The 15,070-nt window shown below is 34.9% G+C and overlaps 3 protein-coding genes across 4 annotated transcripts; 2 read left to right on the forward strand and 1 right to left on the reverse strand.

Moving 5' to 3' along the window:
* The first annotated feature begins 7,527 nt into the window (after positions 1–7,527).
* On the forward strand, positions 7,528–12,541 carry LOC111409252 (transmembrane 9 superfamily member 1-like). Of its 2 annotated transcripts, XM_023039269.1 has the most exons (13): positions 7,528–7,958; positions 8,459–8,568; positions 9,298–9,490; positions 9,574–9,678; positions 9,839–9,856; positions 9,939–10,033; positions 10,115–10,267; positions 10,526–10,660; positions 10,865–11,031; positions 11,140–11,234; positions 11,413–11,786; positions 11,857–12,130; positions 12,215–12,541. In XM_023039269.1, the coding sequence occupies exons 2-13, from the start codon at positions 8,488–8,490 to the stop codon at positions 12,280–12,282; spliced, it is 1,758 nt and encodes a 585-aa protein (XP_022895037.1). In that variant the 5' UTR covers positions 7,528–7,958; positions 8,459–8,487; the 3' UTR covers positions 12,283–12,541. The 2 variants fall into 2 exon arrangements, with proteins under 2 accessions (XP_022895037.1, XP_022895036.1); XM_023039268.1 differs by lacking the exon at positions 7,528–7,958 and having other exon boundaries at positions 8,304–8,568.
* On the forward strand, positions 7,583–7,918 carry LOC111409544. Its single transcript, XM_023039586.1, has one exon. The coding sequence runs from the start codon at positions 7,583–7,585 to the stop codon at positions 7,916–7,918; it is 336 nt and encodes a 111-aa protein (XP_022895354.1).
* A 51-nt stretch (positions 12,542–12,592) lies between the features above and the next one.
* Positions 12,593–14,372, reverse strand: LOC111409253. Its single transcript, XM_023039270.1, has 2 exons — positions 13,166–14,372; positions 12,593–13,048 (listed from the first exon to the last, which is right to left on the reverse strand). The coding sequence occupies exons 1-2, from the start codon at positions 14,255–14,257 to the stop codon at positions 12,767–12,769; spliced, it is 1,374 nt and encodes a 457-aa protein (XP_022895038.1). The 5' UTR covers positions 14,258–14,372; the 3' UTR covers positions 12,593–12,766.
* Between the last annotated feature and the right edge of the window lie 698 nt (positions 14,373–15,070).

Here is a 15,070-nt window from a genome sequence, read left to right on the forward strand (position 1 = left end):
CTTTTGCGGAAGCAGTTGTGGACCCAAATGATTTCAAAACATTTTAAATCTTTACTTGATTCAGAAGATTGATTAAATACATGTAAAGCATCTATAAGAACATACTGGAGGGAAAACCTGATTATTTCCATTTGATTACTGTAAGTTATTTAATTGTTTTACATGCCTGTGCTTTAACTATTTTCATGAACAATTCACAAGCATCCACTTCCACTACTAATGATGATAATAATCTTATTTTATTTTTAGATGAAAAAGATGTTTCGTTCTTACTTAAACTAGATAAAAAATCTGATGATATATTTCCTGTTGGTAGAGAAAAAATAGAAGAAATATACAGAGATATAAATTATAATTGTAGAAATAATATAGGATTTGATCCTGTAGGAACTAGCAGAGAAATAAGAAAAGTAGAAGATATTATAACTAAACATACGGATATACAAGAAGAAATTTCAGAAGAATTATTTAAAGGATACATAACCAAGAGAGGTCAACCTATAATTTTTAAAGAATTATTAAAATATAAGGAATATTTAAAAGTGTTCAAAAGATTGAAAAATATTGATATAGGGCCTGATTGATAAATCCTTAAAGATATAAGATAAATCTTGCAAATAATTTCATTAAGGGCAATATAGTACTTTTAATAGGAAAGGCTATTGTAGAAAATAGGAAGAATTTCCCAACTATTCTCAAAGTTATCCCTGATAAATTGGAGATGGGGGCCTCTCTTGCAATTTGTGAGTTTAGAGGCCCTTGTCTGCAATTAGAGATTGGGGTTAAGTTTGTAAATAATAAAAGGAGGGCCTACTTGTAATTTAAGAATCTGGAGGACCTGGTTTTAATTTCAGATATAAGGTTAGAGTGCAATTTTCAAAAAGAGATTAAATTTGAATTTTGAAATTGGATTTAAAAGCCCTGACCCCAATATTTCAATTTTGACCCAATCGAAATTTTATTTGCTAATTGACCCGATAATAATAATAATAATAATTGACGATTTTTATATTCTCGTTAAAATTATTATGCATTTAATTGTTGTTATTATTTGCTTATTTAAATTCCGCCTTTCAAATATTTGCCCAATTTATCTCTCAATCACATATAAATTTTGTTTTTTATCGATTAATGATTATAAGATAATCCTTATTTTCCCACTAAGAGAAATATTTTGAAATAAAAACGTGTGTTAGCTGTCAAAGTGGTACATTCATTATTATTTATTCGATTTTCTGCAACAAAAATATATATTTTTCACAACAATTTTGATTTATTGTATATAATATCTTGCCCAAATGTGTTATTATATGTGATGTTTTTTAAAAAATGACATAAGGCAGTTAATGAGCTTATTTTTATCTAAAAATTTCCTTCTGACCAAAGGTATTGGTGTTTCAAAAACAAATGTAATTTTGTTAATTAATTACATGATGTGTTTTAAGAGTACCTTATAGTATGTTGTATTGTCGGCTCAAAGGTGACTTTATGATGATGCATCTAGACCCTTACCGTAATGAGATTCATATACTTTTGATTTAATTACGGATTATCAAATTAATAGTCCATGTTAATTAGTTGGATATTTTATCATCCATTTGATCGCATGCATTATGTTTGGATGATATTGAGCATGATATTTTATGTTTCCGCAGTTTCTAATGTCTCATCTCTTTCAAACCAATTGTCTGCTATTAAAACCTTGACTGAGAATAATTATGTGAGATGGAAATGAAACGTAGAAATAACACTTAGTCTTTTGGGCTTGGGCTTTGCAATGGAGAAAAAATTTGAGAACCCACAGATAAGAGTACTGTTGAAGATGTAGCCGAGTATGAAAAGTAGAAAAGGGTTAACAAACTCTATTTGAAAATCATTAAGCGATCGATGTCTGATTCCATTATAGGTTCCATCCCCAATAATGAAAATGCCAAAAGTTTTATGGATGGTATAGGAGAGAAATTTATTGAGTCTGATGTACCCGAGTATGAAAATCAGATGCAGGGTTAACAAGCTCTATTTGAAAATCAGATGTAGCCGAGTATGAAAAGTGGAATAGGGTTAATAAGCTCTGTTTGAAAATCATTAAGCGATTGATATCTGATTGCATTATAGGTTCCATCCTCGATAATGAAAATGCCAAAAGTTTTATGGATGGCATAGGAGAGAAATTTATTGAGTCTGATAAAACCAAAACTGGGAATCTGATGGATAAATTGATGAGCATGAAATATGATGATATAAGTGGTGTTAGGGAGCATATCATGAAAATGATAAATATATATCTAAGTTAAAGGCTCTTAACATTCCTATTGCGGAGCCTTTCCTGGTCTATCATGTTTTAAAAAAGCCTTCCTAGCCAATTTAATTAGTTTAATGTTGCTTATAATGCTGCGGGATAAATGGAATTTGAATGACCTTATAGCAGTGTGTGCCTAAGAAGAGTATAGGATGCGCCGTGAAAGTATTCAATTAGCTTTTCAGCCATCACAGAACACGGGGCCTTCTCATAACCATAAGCCTAAGTTTCGTAATGGTAATAAGTCCCAGCGAAATCAGCAGAATAAAAATGTTAGTGGTCCCAAAGGAGTTATAAAGAAAATTGATCAATGCAAGTTCTATAAAAATAAGGGTCATTGGCAGAAAGACTGTTTTAAGTTTAAGACCTAGTTGGAAAAGAGAAAGAGTTCTACAAGTATTTCCTTGGTCTTGGTTTGTTTTGAATCTTTTTTAGTAGACTTGCCTTTGAATTTTTGGTGGTTAGACTCTAGAGCTAGTATTCATATTGCGAATTCCTTGCAGGGGTTGACAAGCAAACAGAGGCCAAGTGATAATGAAGTGAGCTTGAGCATTGCAAATGGAGTTCAAGTGAAGATTGAATTCATAGAAGTATTGAAGTTGACTTTAGAGTCTAGTTTTTCTCTTATTTTGGAAAATAAAGTTTTTGTACCGAAATGAGACGAAATTTAATTTCTATATTGAAATTTGATGCTTGTAGTTTTACATTTAATTTTGGTAATGGAATGATTAAGTTATTTAACGATTCTCGTTTGATTGGGAATGTCATTTTATGTGATGATTTATATAAATTGTCTTTAGCTCCTTTTGGTGAAGTCTTGTGTATTATCAATGTATCGAAAAAAGCGCTTTAATCCGTGAATTGTCTTCCATGTTGTGGCATAAATGATTAGATCACATTTCAATGGATAGAATGGAAAGATTAGTAAAAACTGAGATTCTTCCCTCTCTAGACTTTTCTGATTTTGACACGTGTGGATTGTATAAGAAGAAAACTAGCTAAGTCTAATCCTGTATTTTTATTTATTTTTTTACTACAAATCCTAACTCACTCATTTTATAAATATATATAGGGACGTGAAACAAAGAATTATTTTTCATTTTATAAAAATGCTTCACACTGGAAATGAAACCTGCCTAGGAGATCAGTCAGTCCTTGACGAAATGACAAAAGTATAACGACCAACTTTTGAACCAATATAACTACTTGCATCTTCTTCTTCTTCTCTCTCTCTTTTTTTTTTTTTTTTTATTGGAATATGTACTATAGTCAATAGAATTAATTTCAATATGCTGGCTCTATCAAACAAGCCATTAAAAAGTTAGAATCAAATGTCTGAATCTAAATCATTTGCTATTAAAAACATAACATTGATGTTTACCAACTTATGAAAATTTAGTACGTATCATATTATCTTCTAATTACAATTTAAACTTTAAAGTATCATTTAGATCACTTCAACTTTCTTAGTTAATCATTCAGTTTAAGCACAGATAATTGTGTTATGTTCATCTGCTAACAAATATCAAAATTAAATATAAATCAACCGATGTCAATTATTATAGATTCTTACTACTAAAACTTAATTATGGTATGGAGCCCTTGACCATATAATTAATCTCAAACTCTACCTAGCCTCTCATATTTGGTTAGAAGCTGGAGGTTATCATTAGATTTCCCTTGTTATTCCTTCCTTCAGGATCTATTCAGTTCTACAATAATTTGTTCAATACAATAAACCATACAACTATGGATCAATGAATATGTGATCTAAGTATCATTGATCAAAAAAGACAATAAATTCACTTTCAGTTTCAAGGATCCTAACAATGACACAGAACTAGGCATCAAAGACTTGTTGAGTCGTGTATAATACTGAGAATTTGGATAAGAAATAGAAAAATATTGGAATGTCTAAAGAGCATATGAGAAAAGCAGCACCAAGAACAAAGCCATACTATGCCCTCGGGAGAAACTAGTGATTCTTGCAATCAGGGGCAGATCTAAAGGGCGGCATATAGGGTCAATTGACCCTCTAGTTTTTAAGGGTTTTTTCTAATATAAATAAATTAATAGGCCAGAGACTCAAAATAGACAAAACTCAAGGTAACATTCACAATTTCTTTTAGCCTTCTACAGTATCTCTCTCTTTCTCTCGTCTCTCCGGCTCTCCCCACTCTGCGAGACTGCCACAGTGCACTCCCACCATTGAAGCGCTCACCCACCGGCCACCGGTCTGCCCCTACAGCCATTCGTTTCTGCCTTTCTCTTTATTCTTTCCCACGCACTAGTCTTTCTGAATTTGGATTTATGTACAATACAATTATGATTCCTGTTCCTGCCCAATAAATGTGATTTAGGGATTTCTGATTTAGGAAATTGATCCTTTTCTGATTTAGGGCTTTGTTACTTATTTATATGTAAATTGATAATATTGATTTGGGAAGATTGAAACTTTGTTTGACTTTTGGTAGGTATGACATAGTATAAGAAACTGATTTAGGCATTTCTAATCTTGTTGATTTTTCATTTTTGGTTTGTTTCAGTTATGAAAAAATACTTTAAATGTAAATCTACGCTTTCCTGTGATGAACAAAATATCGACGAAAGGAATGTTTGAAAGAAAAGGGATGAAAACGATGTTGATGTTGATGTTGGAGATGTTGAGGGTATTGGAGATGTTGATGTTGGAGATGTTGGGCGTATTGGACACGTTGGAGATGTTGATGTTGGATTTGGGGGTATTGGAGACGTTGGAAATGTTGAGGATATTGGAGACAGTGAGACAGTGAAGAATTTGCATCATTTTCGGGTGAAAATGTTTATGCCATCATTGATATGCAAGTTCAAGAGTTGAATGATCGATTTTCTGAAATAAATAGTGACTTGCTTATTTGTGTTGCCTGTTTATCTCCAAATAATTCATTTGCTGCTTTTGACAAGATCAAATTGATTCGACTATGTCAATATTATCCGGTAGATTTTGATGCAGCAGATATCTTAGAACTTGATGATCAACTAGATACGTATATTCTTGATATGCGCACTTCTGAAGACTTTGAAGAATTACAAGGCATTAGCGATCTTGCACAAAAGTTGGTCGTGAAGAATAAACAAGAAGTGTATCCATTAGTCTACGAACTTGTGATACTAGCCTTAATTCTTCCCGTGGCTACTGCTATAGTCGAAAGAGCATTTTCTGCGATGACTTATGTCAAAAAGTATCTGCGCAATCGAATCGGAGATCAATGATTGAATGATAGTTTAATTGCATATATTGAGAAAGATTTTTTGATAAGATTGAAAATAATGTAATTATGGAACGTTATCAAAGTATGAGAACACGTAGAGAACAATTGTAATAAAATATATCTTATTTTAATTTTTTCATTACTTTTTTAAAACTTCGTTACTGACCCCCTAGTCTAAAATGTCTGCGTCCGTCCCTGCATGCAATGAACGTTGTCCTCAAAGGTGTGTACAAGAAAGTCTTTGCCAATTCCTATCGACATACAGATCTTTCCCTCTCCTACCATACCAATCTTCTTTATGATAGGACTCGAACTTGTATCATTTCATTTTCTGGTCATAATCTCTTCTCGACTTGGCTGATCATCATCATTCCTTCTTGATCTTTTATCACTGTCTGCCTAGTCCTAATTATCCTCCTTGTGTAAGTCACAATCACATTTTTAGATTACATATTATTTATTGTTCACAAATTAACAAATTTATTTATCTTGGTCACAATGAACCAATTTATTGGTCTCAAACACTCTTTGTTCCACTCGACCACTGTCATCGCTACCGCCACCAACACCACCTGCACCACAAACATTTGCGACCACCACTTCACCACCGCCAAATCCACCCCCACACCTCACTAGCGCCGAAATCTACCACCAATATCGCCAGATCTATCTACACTACCGCCAACAAAAAATACCCCCAAAACAAACAAAAACACATACCGACTAAATCCAACAAAAATCGACATAATCTCACAGAGACACATGCACCACAGCTACTACAAAAACTAACAAGCATCCTTTTCTCTTTTTGGGCTCTGATCTATAGCAACCGCAACCATCTCAAACCACAACCGCCCCTTTTTTTATTCGGCAATTCGCTACAACCACCCTTCTCTTTTCCAAGTCTGATGTGCAGCGTCCCCCACGATCTTCTTTAGCTTCTTGTGCCGTAGGGGGAGGGGTAGAGAGAGAGAGAGAGACTGAAGTATGTGATATGGTATAGAGGAAGAGAGAGAACGATGGTGGCGCTGACTGACGGGTCGATTGTATGGAGAGAGAAGAGATTGGGAAATATTATTGTTTTCGAGAGTAGATGTTAGAGGTATGGATATGTAAAATAATTTTTCTAATATTATTATCAATACTTAAAATTTTAATTATAACTGATTTTTGAAAAACAAAAATTGTAAATTTTAATTATGAATTGAGATTTTGAAAACACTTTATCCCTATAATTTCTACATTTTGTCTCCCCCAAGGTTCAATCTCCATACCGACCATTTATTAAAATTATGCAAGTCAGGGTCGATACAAAATAAATAAATAAAATAATTTCGACCTTAAATGTTAGCTAAATAAATTTGTCCCATCTCTAACATTATGAATTTTTTAGATGAGATGCTATACTTAACCAACTACCACAGTTTATTCACATGATGAATTCTCCCAATAGACAAAACAACGAGTTCCGAAGAATTAATGAGATTTCAAATAAAAATATTATTATTATTATTTTTTATATAGTTCATTGCTCAACATTTAGCCCATGTTTGATGAAAAATTTAATCAAATCAGATCAAATTTAAAAATTAATTTTAATAACATATTTTATAAGATTCGCAAATTTTCAGAGACATATTTTATCAATATTTAATTATAATCATAAGTGCGTATCTAGTATCACACTTGAACAACAATTTCATCGATCCTACATTTCGGTAAAGTGAATAAAGTTGCGCATAAATTATATTGTTTCCATATCCATATTTTATGTTTAGTTAAATCCAAATTACAAATCTTAACACAAAATCCAAATAGAGCGTTCAAAGTCACAAAGAGAGAAGCCATCCCATCACTCCTAGATTATGCGTAAAGAAATCACTCGTGGGATTTCTGTCTCTTCTCCAAACGCAGCCCCCAACCCATGACCCAATACAATGAAAACCTACTCATCATAAACCACCACGAAAACGAAAACGAAAACGACGATGACGTCTACTCTAACCACCTCATATCTTTTTCCACAATCAGAATGACTTTAACATCCTGGCTCAATAGCCGCCGCAGGAGATACTTGTTTCTTATTCTATGCTTCCCTTTTCTCCTCCCTTTGTTATGCGCCACGTGGCCCTTTCTTTGCTTAGCAGAAATTTTTTTCCGCATATGCCGGCGGCGGCGGCGGCGGCGGCGGCGGAAGACGGAGGAGTCCGTGGTTGAGGAGGGTGAGGATGAAGTTGGATTGATGCAGAGATACCTGGAAGATCAGTTATTGCTTGTGATTGGATCTGCGTCCGAGCGTGGGGATGATGATGAAAATCTTGGGGTTTATATGGAGTATTTTGCTAATACGAGGCCTCCATTGCACTAAGTTGAAATTTGACATATACTCCAATGTCGATCTTCTTTTGGTTTGTATATCCAAGTCAACATACCGATAGTGAAATAGAAGTAATTGGTTTTGTTGTTATTGATTTTGAATTTGACTTTCTATTTTCTGAGTAATGGTCCGATGAAATGGAAATACGTCGTAGTGTAATGTCTGCGTTTGCAAATGTCGTATTCTTTTATTCCGAAATATTTGTTTATGAAACCCTTTGATTATTCGAAGAGTTCAAAAGAAAAAGAAAAATAGATTAGGAGGTTTGAATTAATAAATCACAAAATATATAAATTTTAAGAAATTAAAAATAAGCACGAGTAAAATAAAATAATTGGAAATGGCCCACAGCCACAGTCAGGGGAGCCATATAAACTCAGGTCTTCGAGTCCTCCGCACATTGAAACAAAAACAGTCAATAACCGAATAACACTCGCAATTTATTTCTATTGAGATCTAAGGATATTTGAAGGGAAGAAGAATTTTGTATTTTGTATTTTTCAATTTCAATATTGTGAATTACTTTTTCAGATCTAACGGTGTTGTTTCCCTGAGAGGCGATGAGGATGAGCTCCGTCGTCCCATCGTTATGCTTCTTCATTATTATCTTTCTGTTCCTTGTTTCTCCTACTCTCGGCAAGGTAAGTAATTTGCCTCTCTGATTTTATTCACACTTTCGTTGCTTACTTGTAGATCTTGTGGATAATCTGTCATCCTGGTTATAAAAATTGTTGCTTTTGATAGTTTATGTCTATTTTTGTTGAAATTGATTATTGATGGTCATTGGTTATCTTCAATTGCTGATGTAAATGCGAAGGAAATTTGTTTTGATTTCTAGCAACCAAGCTTTTCATATTAAGTGAATGTGGTTGCTTGTAAAGGCTTTAGATGCTTGTTTCATTTTGAAAAACAAAAGGTTGTTAAAAAAATTAAAAACTTGAAAAAGAATGGCCACAGGCTACTAGAGAGGATTTTTTGTTCCGAAAATGTGAAATTTATTTACGATAATCAAATGGTGTCCTCAAATTGCACTTTTTTTGGCCTTCATGGATCCCTTATGTATGTGCAATTAGTAATTTATCTAAAAGCTTCTACACGTGTACACACAACTTGTCTTGTCTTCCAAGTTCTGTTTCTTCAATTGTTGAGTGATTTTTCAATTTTTATTTATTTATTATTATTATTATTATTATTTTTTTTTAAACATTAGTTGTATTAATGAGATTCTAGCTCTGTGTGAACCTTCAAGAGTCAGCTTGAGCTCAAGTTTCAAATAAGAGAATACTGTACCTTGACTTTCTAATGCAGTAAAAACTGCTCTCGAACAGCCTATTGTATTTTTAATATGTTCTTTTTCATTTTATGTGCAGTATGAAGCAGATGATCCAATAACACTATGGGTAAACAAGGTTGGTCCGTATAACAACCCACAAGAGACCTACAACTACTACAGCCTTCCATTTTGTCACCCACCTGGCAATGCTGCTCACAAGTGGGGAGGCCTTGGCGAGGTTCTTGGAGGAAATGAACTTATTGATAGCCAAATTGATATAAAGTTTAAGAGTAATACGTATTAATCATTCCATTATTTATATCTTTTCCATCTCTAGAACTTTATCCCTTACTTCTGGCTATTCTTATGGCAGGAGATGTGGAATCGACTACAATTTGTGAGCTTCAACTAGATGCTGCTAAGGTTGAACAGTTTAAGGATGCAGTTGACAATTCATACTGGTTTGAATTTTTTATGGGTACATTCTTAACAATCTTTGTTATTATTGATTATACATTGTTCACAAAGGATGTTAATATTATGTTCCATTTCTTAGAATCACACACACACACATATATTTTTACTGTTGCTCCTTTTTAACTGTGTTTCTGTGCATACTTTGGCTTGCATGTGATCAGATGATTTGCCACTCTGGGGTATGTCTTCTATGCTCATAGATCTTTTGATTTGTTGAATTATGTTCAACGTAGGATTTAACTGCTCATTCTTTGTTTAAAGGTTTTGTTGGGGAGGTGCTTCCTGATAGAAATCGTGACACAAAGCATGTGCTTTGGACACATAAAAATCTAGTCATTGAATACAACAAGAACCAGGTAGGTTTTGTATGTGTTAATTATCTCTGAAATTATGCATTGGTATCTTCATTCATTTCTAACTGAAATCTCTTCTTGCAGATTATTCATGTCAATCTCACTCAGGAAAACCCGAAGCCAATTGAAGAAGGGAGAGTGTTGCGCATGACTTATTCTGTCAAATGGATTTCAACTAACATCACTTTTGCACATCGATTTGATGTTTACCTGGACTACCCCTTTTTTGAGCACCAGGTACACACTACTTATTATTACCAGTTTCCTTGGAAATTTATGCTTTCACATGCCAATTGGTCTTATGCTAGGGAGGCTAATGAAAACTTCTAAGTTTCATTCCATATGTTGGTCAATTTTTTCTCTAAAGATGCTGATAAAAGTGGGAAAAGAAAGATACTGAAGAAAATAAGATCTTAATCCTCAACCTGCAGTTGCCAAAATCCGTGTTCCTATTATTTCTCCAAGTCAGCTCATTGAAGAATTTTTGTTTTACAGATTCACTGGTTCTCAGTTTTTAATTCTTTCATGATGGTGATCTTTCTTACTGGTTTGGTTTCAATGATACTAATGCGCACCCTCCGGAATGACTATGCTAAATACACTCGGGAAGATGATGATCTGGAGACTATGGTAATGTTTTCTGAACTTTGTTTCTGTCTGTCCATATAAAAATATTCACGAGTTTTGTTTACGATGAAATATTTTGTGCGACTTGGTTCTACACATGCTTGTACTACTAAGTGCATTAACCATCAGGTCCCATAAAGTGGTACTCTTATTGAAGGAACATAACACCTTTTGAAGCATGCTCACTTTTGAACTTTTCCTGTTTAGGAAAGGGATGTGAATGAAGAATCAGGTTGGAAACTTGTCCATGGTGATGTATTTCGGCCTCCAATAAACCTGTCTCTACTTTCAGCTGTTGTTGGCACTGGCGCTCAGCTTGCAACTCTTGTTCTGCTTGTCATCATTTTAGCAATTATTGGAATGCTGTATATAGGGTATGCCTGAAACTTTCTGTATATAATGTGTGACATATTAGAAGGGCTGTAAGATGGAACATCTTTTGAAGCTTTTGAACTTATATGTTTTGGTGTTGTGTGACTCAGGAGAGGAGCAATTGTCACAACCTTCATAGTATGTTATGCTCTTACATCTTTCATCGCTGGTTATATTAGCGGCAGCATGTATTCCCGCAATGGGGGTTTGTTTCTTCCTTCAACTCGCCCTTCCCCTCTCCTCCCCTGCCTGCATCCTTGTCCTTTTTTAGGTTCTTCATAATCTGTAGTATGGTTTTCCATTGATTCTGTGTGAAAAGTTGATTATTATCTTTTTTTCTCTGAATTCATCTATATAATGCTTCTCCTAATTCATCTTGTCAGGTAAAAGCTGGATAAAATCAATGATTCTCACGGCATCACTTTTCCCTTTAATGTGCTTTCTTATTGGATTCGTGTTAAACACAATCGCCATATTCTATGGCTCTCTAGCTGCCATTCCCGTCGGTACAATTGTTGTTGTTCTTGTCATATGGGCTTTCATTTCCTTACCCTTGTCACTTCTTGGTACTGTTGTTGGAAGAAATTGGAGCGGCACTCCAGACAATCCTTGTCGTGTGAAGACAATCCCTCGTCCAATCCCTGAGAAGAAGTGGTATCTCACACCAACTGTTATCTCTCTCATGGGAGGTTTGCTTCCTTTCGGAAGCATTTTTATTGAAATGTATTTCGTGTTCACTTCCTTTTGGAATTACAAGGTAACGAGCACTTTCTTTTTAGAATTCACTCTCTTATACTCGGTGGATCGTCATTCTATGTTCTTGACAGGTGTACTATGTATATGGCTTCATGCTACTTGTGGTTGTAATTTTGATCATAGTCACCGTCTGTGTAACGATTGTGGGCACGTATTTCTTGCTGAACGCCGAGAACTATCATTGGCAATGGACTTCATTCTTATCTGCTGCTTCCACTGCGCTTTACGTATTCTTCTATTCTATATATTACTATCACGTGAAGACTAAGATGTCGGGCTTCTTCCAGACCAGTTTTTATTTTGGCTACACTTTGATGCTCTGTTTTGGTCTCGGAATATTATGTGGTAAGTTTGCTTCCCTTCATCTCACATGATATAGTTTTGTTTGATTCCACTCTCTATTCTTGTAATTTTCGTGCAAAATTCCAGGCGCTATTGGCTATCTCGGCTCCAATTTATTCGTTAGGAGGATTTACAGAAACATCAAATGTGATTAATATTAGTAACATCAAAGAGCGAGCTTTGATACTGCAGTTGCTCGTGAACAAATATGCAGACTCGAGAAGAGATGGTGATCGAAATGCATGGATGTCACCACCATTATGGCGAGCTTAACTCCATTGCTTAAGAAAATGCATTTTCTCTTCCCCCATCAGATTTTTGAAATTTTACTGGCTAGCTTGTAAATCGTACATGTTACCAGGACTTAATCCACGGATGAGTGCAGGATTTAAATTTTGGTTCATCTTCTTAATATCTCAATTTTTTGAACCATGTGAAATTACAGTTTAGTACTAGGACAATATCAACAATGCACTCGCAAGAGTAACCGAGTTTACAGATTTCCTTGAGCAAAATTATCAATTCAAACTAGTAGACCATTGAGGATCACGATTGAAAAAAGAGAGGCAAAAGCTTGCTACACTAATATCTACAAAAGTAGACAGCAAAATAACCATCCCTTGTACAAGAGAGTGGATGTTAACAGACCATATTGAGTTGCTGGCCTAGGTGAACGAGGTGGCAAGTAAGAAACATTGAAGTCACAACATTTAGGAAGGATGAATATGAATTCAGCCTCTTTAATTTTTCACTTAGTATGACGATTTTAGATCTCATTAGTGCTGCTTCCTTGAGCCTTTCTTGAACAGGATCTGGAGAAGGTGTATTCTTTTCACCAGGTACCGTGCTACTTGGTTTGGTGGTGAATCCCTCTTTTCCTCGCCCTTCTTCCTTCTCCTTCTTCATCCTCTCAAACATTACCTGCAATTATTTCATGTAAAAACCGCAGCTACAATTTCGAATTTCTTGTGATGTGGTGCTGATTTATTTCACAATGCAAGTCAAACTACTAATTTGTAAATTAAGGTATATATGTACCTTAGTGGCTTTAGGTTCCAAGTAGAGCATATTCACCATGATCATCAACAGTGGTGCTAGAAGATTGAAGCCCTGGAGTATCACTACTCCTTCCATTTGCGAACCCATCAAATACCCGACCAACGCCAGACCTACACTATAAGCCATGGCCTTGAAATACACTGGATAAATCTGGCTCTGCACCAACGCAAACTGCTGCCTAGCCAATGCACTAGCCAAAACATAACTCGATAAGAAAGTCACCCACACACACATGCCATAAGCTGTGGCAAATCCCAACAAATGTAAAATCCCCATACTCTTCAGCCATAAACTATGTCCCAATACATCAAACAGAAATTTCTTCAAGCCCTTTTTCCACTCTTCTTTAACTTTCTCTTCCACCATTTCTTTTGCTTCTTTCGCCTTTTCTATTGTCGCCTCAAATTTTCTACACACATTTCTCTCCGCCTCACCTTTAATTATATTGGCCGTTTCCATTACGATTTCTCCGCCTCTTTTCGCTCCTTCTTTCACTTCACGAGCTTTTTCCTTCACCTTTTCACTTCCAACATCTTTCACTCTTTCTTTAGCCTCTTGAGCTTCCTCATCCGCCTTTCTCTCCGCCTCTCCTTTGATTATCTTGGCCGTCTCCATTACATTTTCTCCGCCTCTTTTCGCAGCTCCTTTCACTTCATGAGCTCTTTCCTTCACTTTCTCTCTTTCTTTAGCCAAATGAGCTTCCTCATCCGCCTGATCGACCGCCTCTTTGGTTCTTCCAATTGCGCTACCAATCTTATGCTTACACTTACCGAATGCATCACACACAAGATCTTTAGCACTCCCCATATGGCTGTGGTGAATGTCTTCCCGTTCAAGTTTCTCCTTTTTGCCCTCCATTAATCTATCGGAAGATTTCTGACCCTTCTGTTCCTGTGTAGAGATAGAAACTTTGGTGTTTCCATCATCTTTATCAAATTCCACCACCACAACTCTGCGCCCTTCTTTCTCTACAGTAGTATCATCTTTGTGCATTCGTTCTGGGCTGGGAGAAAACACACCTGCGGTTACAAGTGTGGTCATTACAAAACATAGAGCCAAAACGTTCATCATTTTGTAATGTTCTCTATTTTCTCTCACGTAGTTTGATCTGAAAAATGTAGAAACTGACAGAGGAAGAGATCCTAAATTTTTACGAAAAATTGGCAAGTCGGTTTGAGGAGATTTCTAAACTTAAAATGCTCCCACGTAGCTTTTAACATGCGACACGTGCCTTGCTGCGTGTTCCTGTGGTAATGATGTGCCAATCTCTTTCAATCATGATATATAAATACAAAGGTTAACATAATGTTACGTGAGATTTTATTATTGAACTATTTTAAACACAAATAACTTTTCTATTCAATCGTCTCCTACCATGGCGGCTTCTATCACTATATCTGATCAGACTCTTCTGGCAAAGTAGCATTTTTCTTTTTATTTTAGCCAAGCATTCAAAAAAGAAACATGTTTATTGTTTAGTGTAAAATGTTTGTTGACAACTTTGTTGAAGAGTTTGATATATCAATATTGTCATTTAATGTTGTACAAATAGCATTATTGTAGTCATGCTATATATACAATCATTGTTGACAATATTAACTCATAACATCCTACTTGACGATATTACGTTAATCCATTATTTACATCAAATGCTCAAATTTTGGCAACACATGATCATACAACAAGCCTTATTGTTATCCAAGGCATGCAAAAATCAGGTTATTCACAGAAAAAAGGATCCAATTTTGTAAGAATGTACTGCACATGAATTTTCATACTAATAAGGAACAGTTGATACGAATGATTTTCTGCTGATTAAAAAATTAAGAAAGTGATATAAAACAAACAAATAAAAGAAAATTAAAAAATAATAAGAAAAAAGTA

The sequence above is a fragment of the Olea europaea genome, chromosome 14, assembly GCF_002742605.1.
Source record: "Olea europaea var. sylvestris chromosome 14, O_europaea_v1, whole genome shotgun sequence".
In the NCBI taxonomy this organism is placed as follows: Eukaryota; Viridiplantae; Streptophyta; class Magnoliopsida; order Lamiales; family Oleaceae; genus Olea; species Olea europaea.